We start from the raw sequence: 21220 nt of genomic DNA, 5'->3' as shown, positions 1-21220 counted from the left end.
ATTGGAAGGGAGTCCTCCAATATGAGCTTCTTCAGGGAAAGCAAACAATAAATTCCAACAAGCACTGCTCTCAGTTAGACTAACTGAAAGCAGCTTTCAATGAAAGGCACCCAGAATTAGTCAACAGAAAATAATCTTCCAACAGGGTAACATAAGACTGCATGTTTATTTGATGATCAGACAAAGACTGTTACAGGTTGGCTGGCAAGTTCTGATTCAACTGCCATATTCACCAGACATTGCGTCTTTGGATTTCCATTGATTTCAGTCTTCACAAAATTCTTTTAGTGGAAAAAAATTCAATTCCCTGAAAGACTGTTCAAAAAGATGAAAAGTTTTGGAAGACAGAATTACAAAGTTGCCAGAAAAATTGCAGAAGGTAGTGGGACAAAAAGGTCAATATGGTGGTGTTCAATAAATGTCTGGGTAAAAATGAAAACTGTGTTTCATTTTTACTTAATAACTGAAGGAGCTTTTTGGCCAACCCAATATTTAGCAACTGGTTCTCACCACCTCTCTGGATTCAGGTATACATTCTTTTTACTGAGTCACTATGTTTCAGGGCAATGCAGTCACCTACATAAATTGAATAGAAATATGCCCCCCTTTACACTGGGATATAACTGGAAAAATTGTGTTGTCAGCATCATATCTGAAGATCATATTTGAGATTACATGTCATTCAATCTGACATGACAAGCCCCCAGTCCTCACTAAGGATACACATACAATTGGTATTTGGAACCAATGCCTATGCGCCTTCCTAGGCAAACTGTATGGGGTCCCTCGTTGCACACTGTCTCAGCATTACAGGTGGTAAGAAAGATCAGTGATGAGCAGGAAAAGAAGAGAGAAACTTGCCCGTATTTGTAGCTATACCTGTGAAAACTGGTTCAAGTGAACTTCCAATTTTTAAAGTAGTAGTGATAAAAAAGAGCTCTGGAATGATAGGGGCTATTAAAAGAGAAATTCTAGATTCTCTATATACTCTCTAGACAGAACCTCATTAATAGCCTTAGTAGTTGTTTAACACAATCTGACTCTAGATTTGCTAATTATACAAGGAACTTTATGTGTGTTAACTGACCATTTTAACTGCACTGATGTAAATCAATGGAGCCAAATAATACAAAATCACAACAAGACCAGCCTCTAAATAATCTACAGAGTTTATTTATGATCACAATAGAGGGCCTAAATTATTCAAAACTCAGAATTAAGACTTGTTGAACCCTCCAGCATCAGGGTAGCACTTTTTCTTACCAGGCAAACCTGTGTCATTGGATTCTTAGGGGAATGTACCTTTCTTTGAATTATTTACTATTAATTAGGGACAGATAATATAGTTAGATGTTGACTTCTATAAAACTGATAAAAGAAGAAAATATTTTTGTCCAGTCAAGATGCAAATGAGTTTTGATAGAGAACTCAGAGTAAACTTTATTGTCACAGAATATATTAACCAAAATAATACACTAGATTTGTATTCAACTTAGCAATGTAATTTCAGCATTACTTTGTTGTACTGAGTATTTGCATGTTGGTTTCTCACTTTTATTTTGAGTGGGGTTTGTCATCCTTTTTGTTCCTACATTAACGTGTTAATTAAAATCTATATGTATGAGAATTACATCTCTGTAATTTTGAGATTTATACTTTCACAAAAAGGATATAAAAATGTTCCACACAAAGGTTGGTTTTACTGGAGAAAGGGGAACTCAGCTAAGTTTCCAGGGACAACTCCTAGAATTTCTGTATCTATTTTTATTTCACTGCTAATCAGATTAACTACTTAATTTTCACAAGAAATCTCAAGAAGAACAAATATACTAACAAATAATCGACTCACCACCATATCAATCCATGATGATACCCATCCAAATGAAGAGCAACCCAGAATACATTTCACAAAGAAAACCAATTTATCTTGCTATGGAAAATTACCCAAACATCCAAATCTTTAAATTATGTGCTATCATCACTCTGACCACCTGTGAACACACAGCATGCAAGCAAAGAAAGTTCCACAGTCAAACCTGGAGTCTGGTAGGCTACAGTCCATGGGGTCGAAAAGAGTTAGACATGACTGAACAACTATTACTCGCACTCAGATAACCATATTTGAAGCTGAGGTCTCAGGATACTCCTCAGTAGCCAAAGCAATAGCAAAACAAAGCACTGCAAGCATACCATCTAAATATGCTGATAGGAAACTCTTGATCCTAAAAGAAGCCACCAAAACTTATTACAATAACATATCCAATCACACCAGTGTGACTTTACCAGCCATATGTTACAAAATAGATACAGTAATATTCTTTTCATCTGGAACATGCACTTGACAAACATTATTATGGCTAACTAAGCCAATATATACATACATTCTAATGAAGCATCTCTAGTTTCTGTGTGTCTGTTCTCCAACCAGTCCATTCTAAAGGAGATCAGCTCTGGGTGTTCTTTGGAAGGAATGATGCTAAAGCTGAAACTCCAGTACTCTGGCCACCTCATGCAAAGAGTTGACCCAGACTTTGATGCTGGGAGGGATTGGGGGCAGGAGGAGAAGGGGACAACAGAGGATGAGGTGGCTGGATGGCATCACCGACTCGATGGACATGAGTTTGAGTGAACTCCGGGAGCTGGTGACAGACAGGGAGGCCTCGCGTGCTGCGATTCATGGGGTTGCAAAGAGTCGGACACGACTGAGTGACTGAACTGACTGACTGACCGATTCATGTATGACAAGATATATACAGAGCCTACACACAGAAACCCATACTATCAGATTGATCCCATTAGTTTCACATATGGTAATAGTGCATATAGGCTATGTACTCATATGAAAATAAGTATTCTGAGGTGATGCAGTCATTACAAATCAATCTTCATCTATTCCTTATATTAACACTAGTTAATAGAATGAATTTGAAGTGGATAAATCTACCCTCACATAATTCTTTACTTTTCACATTTTTATTATGAAAAAAGATTAAATTTGTCCTCTAGATTAACATTAAATATAAATAAAATTCCTAGTACACAATCAAAAGTATTTGAAAGTTTGTTTCCATAATTACACTATTACTTCATAGGAGAACTATTACCACAGCTGCCCCTAACTATCCTAGCTCTACTGCCATAGGTGCTAGTAATATGAATGCTTGCTTCTCATATATTTGCTATCAAAATAAAAGACTCAGAATGCAAAAACCACCACAATATTGTAAAGTAATTAGCCTTCAATTAAAATAATTAATTTTTTAAAAATGAGTATATCTGATTGATAAAACCTAGTTTGTGTGGATTCCCTCTAGACATACGATAACTTGGAAAATGTAAGGTTTTTTGTTTTCTTTAACTATTCTGAGAATAATTCTGAGAAAGTCAGGCTTGACTTTCATCACATGCAAATTTGACCTTTTGTTTTACCCATTTAAAATACTCAGGATAATTCTAAACTCTCTAACTTGTTATTTAAGCACTGCTATAGTCTCCCTATAACACATTTTCCTGATTCTTCTCTCAATCTCTCTTTTCTCCTCCTTACCACTTCTTCCCTTCTTCTTTCTTACACACTCATACATACACACAAATACACACACACACACACTCCATATCCCCTTTTGTCCATTATAGTATAATCTCTAAAACAAATCACTATCATTGCCTTTGCTGCTGCTGCTGCTGCTAAGTCACTTCAGTCGTGTCCGACTCTGTGTGACCCCATAGATGGCAGCCCACCAGACTCCGCCATCCCTGGATTCTCTAGGCAAGAACCCTGGAGTGGGTTGCCATTTCCTTCTCCAATGCATGAAAGTGAAAAGTGAAAGTGAAGTCGCTCAGTCATGCCCAACTCTTAGCGACCCCATGGACTGCAGCCTACCAGGCTCCTCCATCCATGGGATTTTCCAGGCAAGAATACTGGAGTGGGGTGCCATTGCCTTCTCCTCGTTGCCCTTAGTTCCCCTTAAAAATGATCTTATTTTAGCTCAAATGATACCTTTACATGAAATGTTCTCCAACTCTATCAAGTAGAAACCTTCACACTTGCATCAAAATTACAGCTGTACACACTGTATTTATCTCCAGGATTAGCACATGACCATACAAAAGAGAGTAAATGCAGGGTTTTGGACCCGAGAAATGTGTCTTACCCATGAATCTGAAAACCATTTGCCTGCATTCAGAGTTGACAGGAAATCCCAATTAAAAAAGCTACTGTGTTCGTGGGAGGCATTTGGCATGACGTCCAAGATATTGGTTGTTCTTCTCAAGTCATAATCATGCATGAGAAAAGGCACCTTATCCAAGCTGCAGGCAGAGGGGAAAATAGGAGAAAGGATCAATATATTGAATTCAATCATCTTGGTAGATAGAGTTCTTAGAAAGTCCATCAAGGTCACAAGTCTTACTAGGGTTCCTTACTCCAACCCAACTCTCATCAAAGGACTAGGTACCAGTAATTCATAGTTGATGTCAATATTTTAATGTCCTAGGTATCAACATTTTCTGGTGTATAATAATAATGTTTATGATGAAAGAATAACTTCTCTAGGCATGAAATCTTCAGAATGGAAAAAAAGATAGGTACAGAAGTGATGCGAATGTAAAGTGAATGGGGTGAGGATGGCCCAAGGCCTTGTGGGCCTCAGAGTCATAGTAAGTAGGCATTCAGGCAATCTTCTTGTGTTTTTCTGGCCCATTTTCCAGCTAGGCACCTGCCATGAGTATTTCTTTCCCCAGACACTTCACATCAGATGGTGTTATTAGAAAAGATCCTGGTTTTGTTTTCTGATGTTTACCTTGAAGAATCTCTGCTCTTACGAGAATCTCTCTTCTTTTCTCATTAAAAGACCTAAGACGTGAACTCTGTAATGGCTATGAGGGAGTAACAGGATGGAAACTTAGCATCCTTCCCATAAACCACTAGAAAACTTGACAAAATAAGGCAATGATGTTTTCAGCCAGTGGACAACAGGGAGCACAGTATGATGGTCTTGGAGATAAGGTAAACAAATAAGTAGGCTCTACCATTCTCCATGCTTTTGTCTTGCAGGTGAATACTAGACTGTACTACTGGAAAGAAAAACCCTAAAAGGGACCCAGAAATTGTGTGAAATGGGAAAAAAAAAGTCAGATGAAGGACAGGACAAGAGACTTTGTGGCCTAGAGTTCCATAGGGAATTGAGCTATGCTAAAAAGAAGATTGTTAGGGAAATACATAAAGTTTATGACTAAGTATCAGGTGTCTCTTGCAGAGTAAAATTCTCTGAAGCTTGCCAAGATCAAGGAAATGAAAAATTACCAGAAATTTCTAAGACAATTTGGTCACCTCCTACTAGGTGTGTGAATTATTCAAAGTCTATCCAGTAAGAATGACCAGATGTCAATAATTACTCAGGCATTCTCTAGAGACTCCAGAGGGCAACACTTTTGAAATGCGGATAATTTAGAACTAGAATGACTGTAGAACTTCCACTAAAGAGCTGAAAAGCAAGCCTCCAAAGCATTGAACTAATCTCCAAATCAACTTAACTGCCTGCTACAGAAAGTCTAAAATTCTTTCAAGGAGAACAAGAAAATTTAATAACCAGCATGGTAAAATCACAAAGTGCAGCATGTAAACAAAATTTACCCAACAGGTAAAGAAGCAGAAAAACGTACCTATAATCAGGAGAAATTATCCAATGATGGCAAACTTGGAAATGAGAGAGGTAATAAAATTAACAAATAAGGATATTAAATTATATAAAACATAAATATAAGTGATGTATAAAACAGATGTAAAATATGAGCATAATGAAGACATAACTATAATAAAAAATAAAGGAAATTCCAGAGCTGAAATAATAACTGAAATGAAAATTTCATTGGGTGAAATTATCAGCAGATTAGTTATTACAGATGATGTAAAGATCAATGAATTTTCAAATGTAGGAACAGAATTTATCCAAATTATATATATATGACTAGAGTCCTAAGAGGAGGGGGTGAACAGGAAAACCTCTGAGGAAATAAAAGTTTAAAAAAATCTCCAAATTTCATAAAAAGTATGTACCAATATATCCAAGAATATTAATGAATATGAAAAGTGATAAATATAAGAGTACACACACATACACACACATTAAGAATTATTACAATACAATCTTATAGGTTTTCAACTCCTCTAGAACCACAAGACATAAAATAGGAAAGTACAGTCCATTCAAAGGCAAAAGTTAAATCAACAGAAACTATCCTTGAAAAAGAGCTCATATGAGTACTAGATAAAGATATTACATATTAAAGATACTCAAAGAACTAAAAGAATTTGTGGATAAAGTAAAAAAATAATATATGAATAAAATGGACATATTAATAAAGAGATTTAAAAAAACTAAAAAGAAACCAGAAAAAAAAAAAATCCTGGAGCTAAAATGTAGAACTAAATAAAAAATTGACTAGAGGGATCCAAAAGCAAATTTAAGGCAGAAGAAGAAAATTAATGAACTTGAAGATAGGACAATGCAAGTTACTGAGTCTGAGGAAGAGATTAAAAAAAGACTGTAGAAAAGTAGAGTCTAAGGTCACTCAGACAACAAAGCTAGACAAGCATTACCAAAAAGGAAACTACAGATCAATATCCCTTAGGAACAGTGATGCAAAAATGCTCAACAAAATACCAGCAAATAGAACTCAGCAGTGTAATAACAGGATTATAAACCATGATCAAGTGGGATTTATTCTGACATGTAAGGATAGTTCAACATATCAAAATCCATCAGTGTCATACACCACACTGATAGAATAAAGGCGTGGGGAATGATCATCCCAACTGATGCAGAGAAAGCATTTAACAAAATTGTATGCCCTTTCATGATAAAAATACTATACAGACTAGAAATAGCAGGAAACCACCCCTGGGATTTCCCTGGTGGTCCAGTGGCTGGGACTCTGTGTTTCCAATGCAGAGGGCTGGGGTTCAATCTCTGGTCCAGCAGCTAGATCCTGCATGCTACAACTGGGAGTTCACACACCATGATAAAGGATCTGCTATGTGGTAACTGAGGATACTTCAGGCTGCAACAAAGATCCAAGATACTGCATGATGCAACTAAGACCCACCACAGCCAAGTAAATAAATATTTTTAAAAAGAATAAAAAGAAGGAAACTATCCCAATATAATTAAACACATATATGAGAGATCCAGAGTGAACCCTGTGCTCAATGGTGAAAGACTGAAAGCTTTTCCTCTAAGATTAAGAACAAGGCAAGGATGTCTGCTTTGGGGATCCCTATTCATAGTAATCCTGGGAATTCTGGCCAGAGTAATTAGGCAACACAGGGAAATAAAGAACATACAGACTGAAAAGAAATAAATAAAATTAACCTCTGTTTTTAGATGATATTATCTTACACACAGAAAATTCTAAGATTATACATACACAAAAGAAAACCAATAAATGAATTCAGTAAAGCAGCAGGCTACAAAGTCAACACGCAAAAATCAGCTGCATTTCTATACACTAAGATTAAATAATCTGAAAAAGAAATAACAAAAGCAACTGAGTTAGCACTCATTTCGTGAAAGAATAAAATACATAAAAGGGGGTAAAAGATATATTCAGTGAAGTCTAGAGCACAAGCTGAAATAAAGGATAGAGGACACATATAAATGGAGACAATCCCATGTTCATGGATTGAAAAACCACATTGTGAAGACGTCAAAACTACACAAAGCAATCTACAGATTCAGTGCAACCTATTAACAAAATCTCAGTAACATTTAAGAAATAGAAAAATTCAACCTAAAATTCACAAGGATCCCACATAGCCAGAACAATCTTGAAAAAGAAGAACAAAACCAGAGGACTCACATTTCCTGATTTCAAAATGTACTATAAAGCAACAGCAATCAAAATAGTATGGTACTGGCATAAAGACAGACAAACAAAACAATAGAATAGAGAGCCCAGAAACAAAGCCCCACTTATATGGTCAAGTGATTTTTGACAGGACTGCCAAGGCCATTCAACAGGGAAAAGACAATTTTTTCCACAAACTGTCAGGAAAACTTGGATAGTTACATGAAAAGAATGAAACTGGGCCTTTCCTTAATATCATATATAAAAATTAACTCAAAATTAATCAAAAACCTAATGTAAGAAATAAAACATTAAAATTCTTAGAGGAAAACATAGAGAAAAAAATCATGACATTGGATTCAGCAATTTTTTTTTCCTATGATGATGAAACTAGAGGCAAAAACAAAAATTTAAGCAAATTGGCTTCATGAAAATAAAAAATGTTATACACCAAAAGACACTACTGACAACCTAAAAATGCATCCCATAAACAAGGAGAAAATATTCACAAGTCATATATGTGATAAGGGATTAAAATTCAGAATATAAAGAAAAGTCCTAAATCTCAACAACAAAAACAAACAATTCAAAAATGGGTAGAGGACTTGGCTACATATTTGTCTAAAGAAGACTTGGACTGGGAAATAATTAAATGAATAGGAGTCAACATCACTAGTCACTGGGGAAATGTAAATCAACTATAATGAGATGCCACCTTACAAAGATTAAGATGTCTCCTATCAAAAAGCAGAAGCCAACAAGGTTTGTTGTTATTGGTGAGAATGTCGAGAAACTGGAGCCCTTGTACACTGTTGGTGGGAACACAACGTGGTACAGCCAATTTGGAAAAGAGTAATGGCAATTCCTCGAAAAATTAAAACCAGAATTACCATATGATCCAGCAACCAAAAGAACTGAAAGCTGGGTCTCAATGAGGTATTTATGCACCCATGTTATGTAGTATACACATACAGTAGAATATCATTCATCCTTTTAGGAGGGAAGTCCTACAATATGCTACAACATGAATAAACCTTCAGGATTTTAGGCTAAGTGATACAAGCCAGTAACATACAAAAAGTACTGTATGATTCCACTTATACAAAGTACTTAGAGTAATCAAAATCATAAATGAGGAAAGTAGAATGGGATTGCCAGGGTCTGGGGCTGAGGAGAAGGAGGGATTGAAAGTAATATTTAAAGAGTAAGAGGTCCAGTTTTACAATATAAAAAGAGTTTGAGAGATGAATGGTTGAAGGTTGGGAAACATTATATATACATATAATATACAAATGATATACATATATAAAAGCATCAATTCTTCAGCTCCCAGCTTTCTTCACAGTCCAACTCTCACTTCCATACATGACCACTGGAAAAACCATAGCCTTGACTAGATGGACCTTTGTTGGCAAAGTAATGTCTCTGCTTTGTAATATGCTGTCTAGGTTAGTCATAGATTTTCTTCCAAGGAGTAAACGTCTTTTAAATAATGGCTGCAGTCACCATCTGCTGAAAAAGATGATATCTCTCACTGTTTCCATTGTTTCCCCATCTATTCACCATGAAGGGATGGGACCAGATGCCATGATCTTAGTTTTCTGAATGGTGATTTTAAGCCAACTTTTTCACTCTCCTCTTTCACTTTCATTAAGAGGCTCTTTAGTCCCTCACTTTCTGCCATAAGGGTGGTGTCATCTGCATATCGGAGGTTATTGACATTTCTCCTACCAATCTTTATTCCAGCTTCTACTTCATCCAGCCTGGCATTTCACATGATGTAATCTGCATATAAGTTAAATAATCAGGGTGACAATATACAGCCTTGATGTACTCCTTTCCCATTGAGGAACAGGTCTGTTGTTCCATGAACAGTTCTGTTGCTCCTTGATCTGCATACACATTTCTCAGGAGGCAGGTCACTTGCTTTGGTACTGTCATCTCTTGAAGAATTTTCCACACTTTGTTGTGATCCACAAAGTCAAAGGCTTTGGTGGAGTCAATAAAGCAGAAGTAGATGTTTTTCTGGAACTCTCACTTTTTTGATGATCCAACGGATGTTGGCAATTTGATCTCTGGTTCCTCTGCCTTTTCTAAATCCAGCTTGAACATCTAGAAGTTCATAATTCATGTACTGCTGAAGCCTGGCTTGGAAAATTTTGAACATTACTTTATTAGCATGTGAGGTGAGTGCAATTGTGCTCTAGTTTCAACATTCTTTGGCATTGCCTTTCTTTGGGATTGGAATGAAAACTGACCTTTTCCAGACCTGTGGCCAATGCTGAGTTTTCCAAATTTGGTGGCATACTGAGTGCAGCACTTTCACAGCATCATCTTTTAGGATTTGAAATAGCTCAAGTGGAATTCCATCACCTCCACTAGCTTTCTTCGTAGTGATCTTTCCTAAGGCCTACTTAACATCAGACTCCAGGATGTCTGGCTCAAGATGAGTGATCACACCATCGTGTTTATCTGGGCCATGAAGACCTTTTTTGTATAGTTCTGTGTATTCTCACCACCTCTTGTTAATGTCTTCTGCTTCTCTTAGGTCTGTACCATTTTTGTCCTTTATTGTGCCCAACTTTGCATGAAATATTCCCTTGGTATCTCTAATTTTCTTGAAGAGAACTCTAGAGTTTCCCATTCTGTTCTTTTCCTCTATTTCTTTGTATGGATCACTGAGGAATGCTTTCTTATCTCTCCTTGCTATTCTTTGGAATTCTGCATTCAAATGGGTATATCTTTCCTTTTCTCCTTTTACTTTAGCTTCTCTTTTCTCAGTTATTTGTAAGGCCTCCTGAGACAACCATTTTACCATTTTGCATTTGTTTTTCTTGGAGAATCTCTTGATCACTGCCTCTTGTACATGTCATGAACCTCTACCTATAGTTCTTCAGGCACTCTGACTATCACATCTAATCTCTTGAATCTATTGTTCACTTCCACTGTGTAATCATAAAGGATTTGATTTAGGTCATACCTGAATGGTCTACTGATTTTCCCTACTTTCTTCAATTTAAGTCTGAATTTGGCAATAAGGAGTTCATGATGAGCCACAGTCAGCTCTCAGTCTTGTTTTTGCTGACTGTATAGAGCTTCACCATCTTCGGCTGCAAAGAATATAATCAATCTCATTTCGGTATTGACCATCTGGTGATGTCCATGTGTAGAGACTTCTCTTGTGTTGCTGGAAGAGATTGCTTACTATGACCGGTGTGTTCTCTTAGCAAAACTATGTTAGCCTTTGACCTGCTTGATTTTGCAATCTAAGGCCAAATTTGCCTGTCACTTCAGGTATCTCTTGACTTTCTACTTTTGCATTCCAGTCCCCTGTCATGAAAAGAACATATTTTGGGGTGTTAGTTCTAGAAAGTCTTATAGGTCTTCATAAAACTGTTCAACTTCAGCTTCTTCAGCATTAGTAGTCAGAGCATAGACGTGGATGACTGTTACATTGAATGGTTTGTGTTGGAAACAAAAAGAGATCATTCTGTTGTTTTTCAGATTCCATCCAAGTACTGCATCAGACTCTTTTGATTACTATGAGGGCTACTCCAGTTCTTCTAAGGGATTCTTTCCCATAGTAGTAAATATAATGGTCATCTGAGTTAAATTCACCCATTCCATTTCTCTTTAGTTCATTGTTTCCTAAAATGTCGATGTTCACTCTTGCCATCTCCTGTTGACCACTTCCAATTTGCCTGGATTCATCGACCTAACATTCCAGGTTTCTAAGGAATATCACTCTTTACAACATCAACTTTACTTCCATCACCCGTCACATCCACAACTGGGTGTTGTTATTGCTTTGCCTCTCTCTCTTCTCTTTCTAGAGGTATTTCTCCACTTATCTCCTGTAGCATATTGGGCACCTACCATGCTGGGGAATTCATCTTTCAGTGTCCTATCTTTTTGCCTTTTCATGCTGTTCATGGGGTTCTCAAGGCGAGAATACTGAAGCGGTTTGACATTCCCTTCTCCAGTGGACCACGTTTTGTCAGAATCCTCCACCATGACCCATCCATCTTGGGTGGCACTACAAGGCATGGCTCATAGTTTCATCGAGTTAGACAGGCTAATATACATATATATAACCACTAAAGCATGCATTTAAAAATCATTAAGATGGGGATCATTCTGTTGTTTTTGAGATTGCACTCAAGTACTGCATTTTGGACTCTACTGTTGACTATGTGGACCATTCCACTTCTTCTAAGGGATTCTTGCCCACAGTAGTAGATTAATGGTCACCTGAATTAAATTCACCCATTCTGGTCCATTTTAGTTCACTGATTTCTAAAATGTCCGTGTTCACTCTTGCCATCTCCTGCTTGATCACTTCCAATTTACCTTGATTCATGGACTAACATTTCAGATTTCCTATGTTCTTTACAGCACTGGACTTTAATTCCATCATCAGTCACATCCACAACTGGGTGCTGTTTTTGCTTTGGCATCACTGGATGGTCAATACCAAAATGAGACTGATTATATTCTTTGCAGCCAAAGATGGAGAAGCTCTATACAGTCAGCAAAATCAAGACCTGGAGCTGACTGTGGCTCAGATCATGAACACCTTATTGCAAAATTCAGACTTATATTGAAGAAAGTAGGGAATCCACTAAACCATTCAGGTAGAACCTAAATCAATCCTTTACAGTTATACAGTGGAAGTGACAAACAAATTCAAGAGATTACATCTGATAGACAGAGTGCCTGAAAAGCTATGGAAAAAGGTTTGTGACATTGTACAGGAAGCAGTCGTCAAGACCATCCCCAAGAAAAAGAAATGCAAAAAGGCAAAATGGTTGTCTGAAGGGGCCTTACAAATACCTGAGAAAAGAAGAGAAGCTAAAGTAAAAGGAGAAAGGGAAAGATATATCCATTTGAATGCAGAGTTCCAAAGAGTAGCAAGGAGAGATAAGAAAGTCTTCCTCAGTGATCAATGCAAAGAAGTAGAGGAAACAACAGAATGGGGAAGACTAGAGATCTCTTCAAGAAAATTAGAGATACCAACGGAATGTTTCATGCAAAGATGGGCACAATAAAGGGCAGAAATTGTATGGACCTAAGAGAAGCAGAAGATATTAAGAAGAGGTGGTGAGAATACACAGAAGAACTATACAAAAAAGGTCTTCAAGGCCCAGATAACCATAATGCTGTGATTACTCACATAGAGCCAGACAACCTGGAGTCTGAAGTCAAACGGGCCTTAAGAAGCATCAGTACAAAGAAAGCTAGTGGAGGTGATGGAATTCCAGTTGAGCTATTTCAAATCCTAAAAGATGATGCTGTGAAAGTGCTGCCCTCAATATGCCACCAAATTTGGAAAACTCAGCATTGGCCGCAGGTCTGGAAAAGGTCAGTTTTCATTCCAATCCCAAAGAAAGGCAATGCCAAAGAATGTTGAAACTAGAGCACAATTGCACTCACCTCACATGCTAACAAAGTAATGTTCAAAATTTTCCAAGCCAGGCTTCAGCAGTACATGAATTATGAACTTCTAGATGTTCAAGCTGGATTTAGAAAAGGCAGAGGAACCAGAGATCAGGTTGCCAACATCCACTGAATCATTGAAAAAGCAAGAGAGTTCCAGAAAAATATCTACATCTGCTGCATTGACTATGTCAAAGCCTTGACTGTGTGGATCACAAAAAAGTGTGAAAAATTCTTCAAGAGATGGGAATACCAGACCACCTTACATGCCTCCTGAGAAATCTGTATGCATGTCAAGAAGCAACAGTTAGATCCACACATGGAACAACAGACTGGTTCCAAATCGGGAAAGGAGTACATCAGGGCTGTATATTGTCACCCTGCTTATTTAACTTCTATGCAGAGTACATCATGCCACATGTCAGGCTGGATGAGGCATAAGCTGGAATCAAGATTGCTGGGAGAAATAGTAATAATCCCAGATATGCAGATGACACCACTCATGGCAAAAAACAAAGAGGAACTAGAGAGCCTCTTGATGAAAAACAGGAGAGAGAAAAAGCTGTATTAAAGCTCAATATTCAAAAACGAGGATCATGACATGCGTTCTCATCACTTCATGGCAAATAGATGGGGAACCAAAGGAAAAAGTGACACACTTTATTTTCTTGGGCTCCGAAATCATTGCAGATTGTGACTGCAGACGTGAAATTAAAAGATGCTTGTTCCTTGGAATAAAAGCTATGACCAACCTAGATAGCATATTACAAAGCAGAGACATTACTTTACCAACAAAGGTCCATCTAGTCAAAGCTATGGTTTTTCTAGTAGTCAAGTATGGATGTGAGTGTTGGACCATAAAGAAAGCTGAGTGCCAAAGAATTGGTGCTTTCAAACTGTGTTATTGGAGAAAACTCTTGATAGTACCTTGGACCGCAAGGAGGTCAAACCAGTCAATCCTAAAGGAAATCAGTCCTGAATATTCATTAAAAGGACTGATGTTGAAGCTGAAACTCCAATACTCTGGCCACCTGATGTAAAGAACTGACTCACTGGAAAAGACCCTGATGCTGGGAAAGATTGAAGACTGGAGGAGAAGGGAACAACAGAGGATAAGATGGTTGGATGGCATCACCCATTCAATGGACATGAGTTTGAGTAAACTCCAGGAGTTGGTGATGGACAGGGAAGCCTGGCGTGCTGCAGTCCACGGGGTTGCAAAGAGTCAGACATGACTGGGCAACTGAACTGAACGGAACATTTTATGTTTATTTTTCTATAATTTTTTAAAATTGAAATAAAATAAAGGCCACCATAGTATATTCCCCTAGGAAACTAACACAGATGACATTTGTTTTTTTTGGTGAATAAGTATATCTCACAGTGGAAAGATGTAGAATTAAAAGTACATATGCTTAAAACAGTCATACTTATGTTATTAGTACTATGCTTAAGAAAAAAAAAGAAAACCTGTGTATTTAGATATGTAAAATAGAAAAAAAAAAAGAAAACCTGTGTATTTAGATACGTAAAATAGATAATCAATGGGAATTTGCTGCATGGCTCAGGAAACTCAAACAGGGGCTCTGTGTCAACCTACAGGGATGGATCAGGGATGGAGATGGGAAGAAAGTTCAAGTGGGAGGGGTCATATATATGGCTGATTCATGTTGAGGTTTGACAGAAAATAACAAAATTTTGTAAAGCAATTATTCTTCAATTAAAAATGAATTAATTTAAAAAATAAATCTTTGGGTATTTAGTATTTCAGGTAAATTTATATTTGGGTCCAGTTCACTTTTGTAACTTCAATTTAAAATGTTAAATAGAATAACTGACTGAGATTTATGATTATAAAATAAAATCTTACTACATTTACAAAATAATTTGAAAGGTGTAAAAGCATTAAAGTCAATATAGTTATTCATCTAATGTGTTAGATTTATGTGAGTTACTTAAGTATTCTGAAAAGATTGAAATCAGACTGCTGCTGCTGCTAAGTCGCTTCAGTCATGTCTGACCCTGTGCGACCCCAGAGACAGCAGTCCACCAGGCTCCCCTGTCCCTGGGATTCTCCAGGCAAGAACGCTGGAGTGGGTTGCCATTTCCTTCTCCAATGCGTGCAAGTGAAAAGTGAAAGGGAAGTCACTCAGTCGTGTCCGACCCTCAGCGACCCCATGGACTGCAGCCTACCAGGCTCCTCCATCCATGGGATTTTCCAGGCAAGAGTACTGGAGTGGGGTGCCATTGCCTTCTCCGAAATCAGACTACTGGGTACCTAAAAACAAAATATATCACATTTATAACTGCAGTTTAAAACATCCAAAGTACTTAATTAACTAAAAAGGGCATTAACTACTTTTCAAAAGCTCTCAAATAAAATGTTAGACTTATAGAGGAAAACATCAGCTGAACACACTTTGACATAAATCACAGCAAGATCCTCTAGGACCCACCTCCTAGAGTAATGAAAATAAAAATAAACAAGTGGGACCCAATTAAAGTTAAAAGCTTTTGCACAGCAAAAGAAACTATACACAAGGTGAAAAGACAACCCTCAGGATGGGAGAAAATAATAGCAAATGAAACTGACAAGGATTAATCTACAAAACAAACAAGCAGCTCATGCAGCTTGGTACCAGAAAAACAAACAACCCAATCAAAAAGTGGGCAGAAGACCTAAACAGATATTTCTCCAAAAAGGACTATAAAGACAACAGATGGCAAATAAACACAGGAAAATTTTATTATTATAGAAATGAAAATCAAAACTACAATGAGGTATCACCTTGCACTGGTCAGAATGGCCATCATCAAAAAGTCTACAGACAATAAATTCTGGAAAGAGTGTGGAGAAAAGGGAACCCTCTTGCACTGTTGGCAGGAATGTAAACTGATCCAGCCACTACGATGACCAGTATGGAGCTGCCTTAAAAACACTAGGAATAAAACTATGATATGAGTAAGCAGTCCCACTACTGGGCATATAATCTTAGAAAACCATGATTGAAAAAGGCACATGCATCCTATATAACTGAGAAGACAGTGCTGACTTATCACAGGTTCTCAGGAGGTACTTCTGTCTTTTCCCCAACCCTCCCTTAAGCATACACACACAGACACACACACACACAGCCTGACCAGAATACCTGTAATCACTGGCCATTCCCCAACACTTAACAATTTTAGTCCTCTGAGGATTTTAACCATTTGTACATTTTTAAATTACCACCTAGGTCCTTTCAGCTCTAATCTGTAAACTTTGAGCATATTACACCTCTTGTTTCTTTTTCTTTCACTACTTGTAATCTGTTATCCTCTCATTCTAGGTAAAATTCAGAAAATGAAAAAGAAGAGAGTTCATCATTGTCCCCTTTAAGTTCTGGCTCCCAGAAACATTTCCTGAAATTCACTGGCCACATACACATACATGTGTGTACAAACATTCAATAGCTAGGACTGGGAAGCAACCTAGATCCATCAAAAGAGGAACGGATAAAGAAGCTGTGGTATATATATAAAATAGAATGCTACTTAACCGAAACAAGGAACCCATTTGAGTCAATTCAAATAAAGTGGATGAACCTAAGAGATTGTTATATAGAGTGAAGTCTGAAAAAGAAGAACAAATATCATATATTAATGAATATATATGGAATCTAGAAAACTGGAACTGATGAACCTATTTGCAGGGCCACAAAAAAGAACAGACTTTGTGGACACAGTGAGGCAATGAGAAGGTAAGACAAATTGAGACTCTAGCATTGACACATATATATTACTATATGTAAAATATATAGCCAGTGGGAATTTGCTGTATGATATACAAGGAGCTCAAACCTGGTGCTCTGTGACAACCTAGAAGAGTGGTTTGGGGTGGGAGGTGGGAGGGTGATTCAAGAGAGAGGGGACATATGTATACCTATGGCTGATTCATGTTGATATATGGCACAAATCAAGACAAGACTGTAAAAGAATTATCCTCCAATTAAAAATAAATAATTTTTTGAATGTGGCTAATATGATGAGTGAATGTTTAAGTTTATAAGAAATTGCCAGACTATATTTTGGAGTGGCTACACTATTTTACAATCCTCCACAATATATAAGAGATTCATTCAGCTGTCTGCATCCTTGCCAGCATTTGCTAGCCAATATATTTTTTCCAACCATTATATTTGTGTGTAGTGATATCTTATGATGACTTTAATTTGCTTTTCTCTAGTTGGACTGTGAAGAAAGCTGAGCACCAAAGAATTGATGCTTTTGAACTGTGGTGTTGGAGAAGACTCTTGAGTGTCCCTTGGACTGCAAGGAGATCCAACCAGTCCATTCTGAAGGAGATCAGCCCTGGGTGTTCTTTGGAAGGAATGATGCTAAAGCTGAAACTCCAGTACTTTGGCCACCTCCTGTGAAGAGTTGACTCATTGGAAAAGACTCTGATGCTGGGAGGGATTGGGGGCAGGAGGAAAAGGGAACAACAGAGGATGAGATGGCTGGACGGCATCACTGACTCGATGGACGTGAGTTTGAGTGCACTCCAGGAGTTGGTGATGGACAAGGAGGCCTGGCATGCTGCGATTCACGGGGTCGCAAAGAGTCGGACACAACTGATTAGCGACTGAATGGCTAATGATGTTATCCATATTTTCATGTTCTTGATTGCCATCTGTGTATTTTCTTGGGTGAAGGGCCAAGAAAGCATTAGAAGCCCAGTTTATAAAGGGCTTGCTTCTTTACTGTTCAGTTGATAGAATTCTTATATTCAGCATACAAGTCCTATGTTGCATATGGGTTTGCAAATATTTTCTCCCAGTCTGCATTTTGTTTCTTCACAGGGTCTTTCAAAAGACAAATGTTTATTTTCATAAAGTTTAATTTTACAGTTTTTCTTTATGGTACATGTTTGTAGTGTCATATCTTCACCTAATCCAAGCTCACAAAGATTTTTTTTCCTATGGTTTCTTGTCAAAGTTTTGGAGTTTTACATTTAGATCTATTATTCATTTTGAGCTACTTTTTGTATAAGGTATGAGGTAAAGAATGAGGTTCTCCACTACTCTCACCTCCACAATGGAAGTTCAAGTGTTCCAACGCCTTTTATTAGAAAGACCGTCTTTATTTTACTGATCTTCAACCTTTGGTTAAAAAAACAAAACACATACACGGGGTTATGTACTGGGATCTGTTTCTGGACTCCCTATCCTGTTGAACTGATTTGCATGTCTGATTCTTCTTTATTACTACATTGTTCATATTACTATGGCTAGACAGTATGTCTTGAAATCACATAGTGTGATTCCTCTAACTTTATTCTTCTTTATCAGTATTGGTACAGCTATCCTAGTTCCCCTATCTTTCCTATAAAATTTAGAATCAGATTGTCTGGGTTTTTTTAAGCTGATGGCATTCTTTTCTTTTTAAAAATTTCTATTTTGAGGTAACTGTAGATTTATTTGGGTTTGTAAGAAATAATACCATGAGATTTCCCCAACAGTAACATTCAGAAAACAACGATCATGGCATCCAGTCCCATCACTTCATGGGAAATAGATGGATAAACAGTGGAAACAGTGTCAGACTTTTTTTGGGGGCTCCAAAATCACTACCAATGGTGATTGCAGCCATGAAATTAAAAGACACTTACTCCTTGGTTATGACCAACCTAGACAGCATATTGAAAAGCAGAGACCATTACTTTGCCGACTAAGGTTCGTCTAGTCAAGGCTATGGTTTTTCCAGTAGTCACGTATGGATGTGAGATTTGGACTGTAGAGAAAGCTGAGTGCCAAAGAATTGATGCTTGTGAACTGTAGTGTTGGAGAAGACTCTTGAGAGTCCCTTGGACTGCAAGGAGATCCAACCAGTCCATCCTGAAGGAGTTCAGCCCTGGGATTTCTTTGGAAGGAATGATGCTAAAGCTGAAGCTCCAGTACTTTGGCCACCTCATGCGAAGAGTTGACTCATTGGAAAAGACCCTGATGCTGGGAGGGATTGGGGGCAGGAGGAGAAGGGGATGACAGAGGATGAGATGGCTGGATGGCATCACCAACTTGATGGATGTGAGTCTGAGTGAACTCCGGGAGTTGGTGATGGACAGGGAGGCCTGGCGTGCTGCGATTCATGGGGTCGCAAAGAGTCAGACACGACTGAGTGACTGAACTGAACTGAACTGAACGTCTGACTATAGTACAATGTTGCAAGGAAATTGATATTGATAAAATCACTGATTTTACTCCGATTTCATTAGTTTTACTTATACTTGTATGTGTATGTGCTCATGTTATCACATGGACAGATTCAGGTGACAACCACCACAGTCAAGAGACAAAGCAGTAAAGATGTGAGAGCAATCTTTTATCATTCATAGCCACAGCCACCGTGCTCTCTCCCCTTCATCATTCCAGGCAACCACTGATTTATTTCCAATCACTTAATTTTATCATTTTGAAAATTATATAATAAAGAAAGCATAGAGTATGTAACCCTTAGAGAGGAGATTTTTTCATGCAGCACAGTTCCCATGAGACTCATCCAAACTGTTGCATGTATCACTAGATCATTCCTTTTTATTGCTGAGTAGTATTTCATGGTCGGAGAAGGCAATGGCACCCCACTCCAGTACCTGGAAAATCCCATGGACGGAGGAGCCTGGTGGGCTGAAGTCCATGGGGCTGTTAGGAGTCAGACGCGACTGAGCGACTTCACTTTCACTTTTCACTTTCATGCATTGGAGAAGGAAATGGCAACTCACTCCAGCGTTCTTGCCTGGAGAATCCCAGGGATGGGCGAGCCTGGTGGGCTGCTGTCTCTGGGGTCACACAGAGTCGGACACAACTGAAGCGACTTAGCAGCAGCAGCAGCAGATTTCATGGTATGGATATAACAGTTTGATCATTTACCTCTTGCACCTCTTGAAGAACAATGGGGTTGGTGCAGATATTGCTCATTGTAAATAAAGCTGCTATGAACATTAACATAAAGGTCTTTGTATGAACATCAAGTTTTTTCCCCCTCTGGAATAAATTTGCAGTAGTGTCATTTCTGGGTTATATGGTAAGTACATATTTGGTATTTTAAGAAAGTGCCAAACTTACCAGAGCAGTTATACCATTCTACATTTCTACCAGTAATGTGTAAGTGATCCAGTTTATCCACCATCATTAGGAGACATCACTATTTGTTAAACTTAGCCATTCTGATAAGTGAGTAGTGAGAGAAGTTTTCATTTTCCTAGTATCTAATGAAGTTGAACATTTTTTCATGTGTTTATTTGCTATCTGAGTATCCTTTCAGGTAAAGTGACTGTTCATGAATTTTCTAACTGGGTTGTTTGGAAATTTTTTTTTATCCTGTTGAGCTTCAGTGTTTCCTATATATTTTAGATACAAGCCTTTTGTCAGATACATATTTTACAAATACTGCCTCTTTATCTGATACTTTTCTTTTTATCCTCCTCACAAGATCTTTCACAGAACAGGATTATTTTACTTTGAGATCCCTTTATGATTTTTTTTCATTTCATGGATAGTGCTTTTGGTATAAAGTCTAAGAACGCCATAATCAGTTTTCAGCTTTTGTACTTATTTCCCTTCTAGACCATGAGGATTAGGTTGAGGGTCACTTTTATTGTATCTGATGTCCAGTTGCTCTGGGCCTCCATTGAAAAGGCTGTTTTTCTTCCAGTGTTTACCTTTTTTTCATTTATATTCATTGTGGTAAAATATATAAAACATAAAAGTTTCCATTTTAAGAGCATTTTAACTATTCAATTCAGTGGCACTGTTTGCATACACAATGTTATACAAACATCAATACTATCTATTTCTAAAACTTTCTATTACTGCAAACAGAAACTCTGTAACCACTAAGTAACACCAGTCCTCCCACCCCCTTGTCCTGGTAATTTAGTTTACTTTCTGTCTCTACAAATTTG

The 21220-nt window shown here is 37.7% G+C and overlaps 1 protein-coding gene across 1 annotated transcript in view; it reads right to left on the bottom strand.

Annotated features, from left to right (window-relative positions):
* The window catches only part of LOC120874862 (glycerophosphodiester phosphodiesterase domain-containing protein 4-like), a 135327-nt gene that overhangs the window by 64358 nt on the left and 49749 nt on the right, over positions 1–21220 (bottom strand). Inside the window, exon 10 of the mRNA XM_040256549.1 lies at positions 4155–4311. Coding sequence (XP_040112483.1) covers positions 4155–4311 — 157 coding nt within the window. The remainder of the gene's footprint in view (positions 1–4154; positions 4312–21220) is intronic.

The sequence above is a fragment of the Oryx dammah genome, unplaced genomic scaffold (genome assembly GCF_014754425.2).
Source record: "Oryx dammah isolate SB20612 unplaced genomic scaffold, SCBI_Odam_1.1 HiC_scaffold_15, whole genome shotgun sequence".
In the NCBI taxonomy this organism is placed as follows: domain Eukaryota; kingdom Metazoa; phylum Chordata; class Mammalia; order Artiodactyla; family Bovidae; genus Oryx; species Oryx dammah.
The sequence above is the reverse complement of the archived record's forward strand: the minus strand, read 5'-3'. Positions and strand labels throughout refer to the sequence as shown.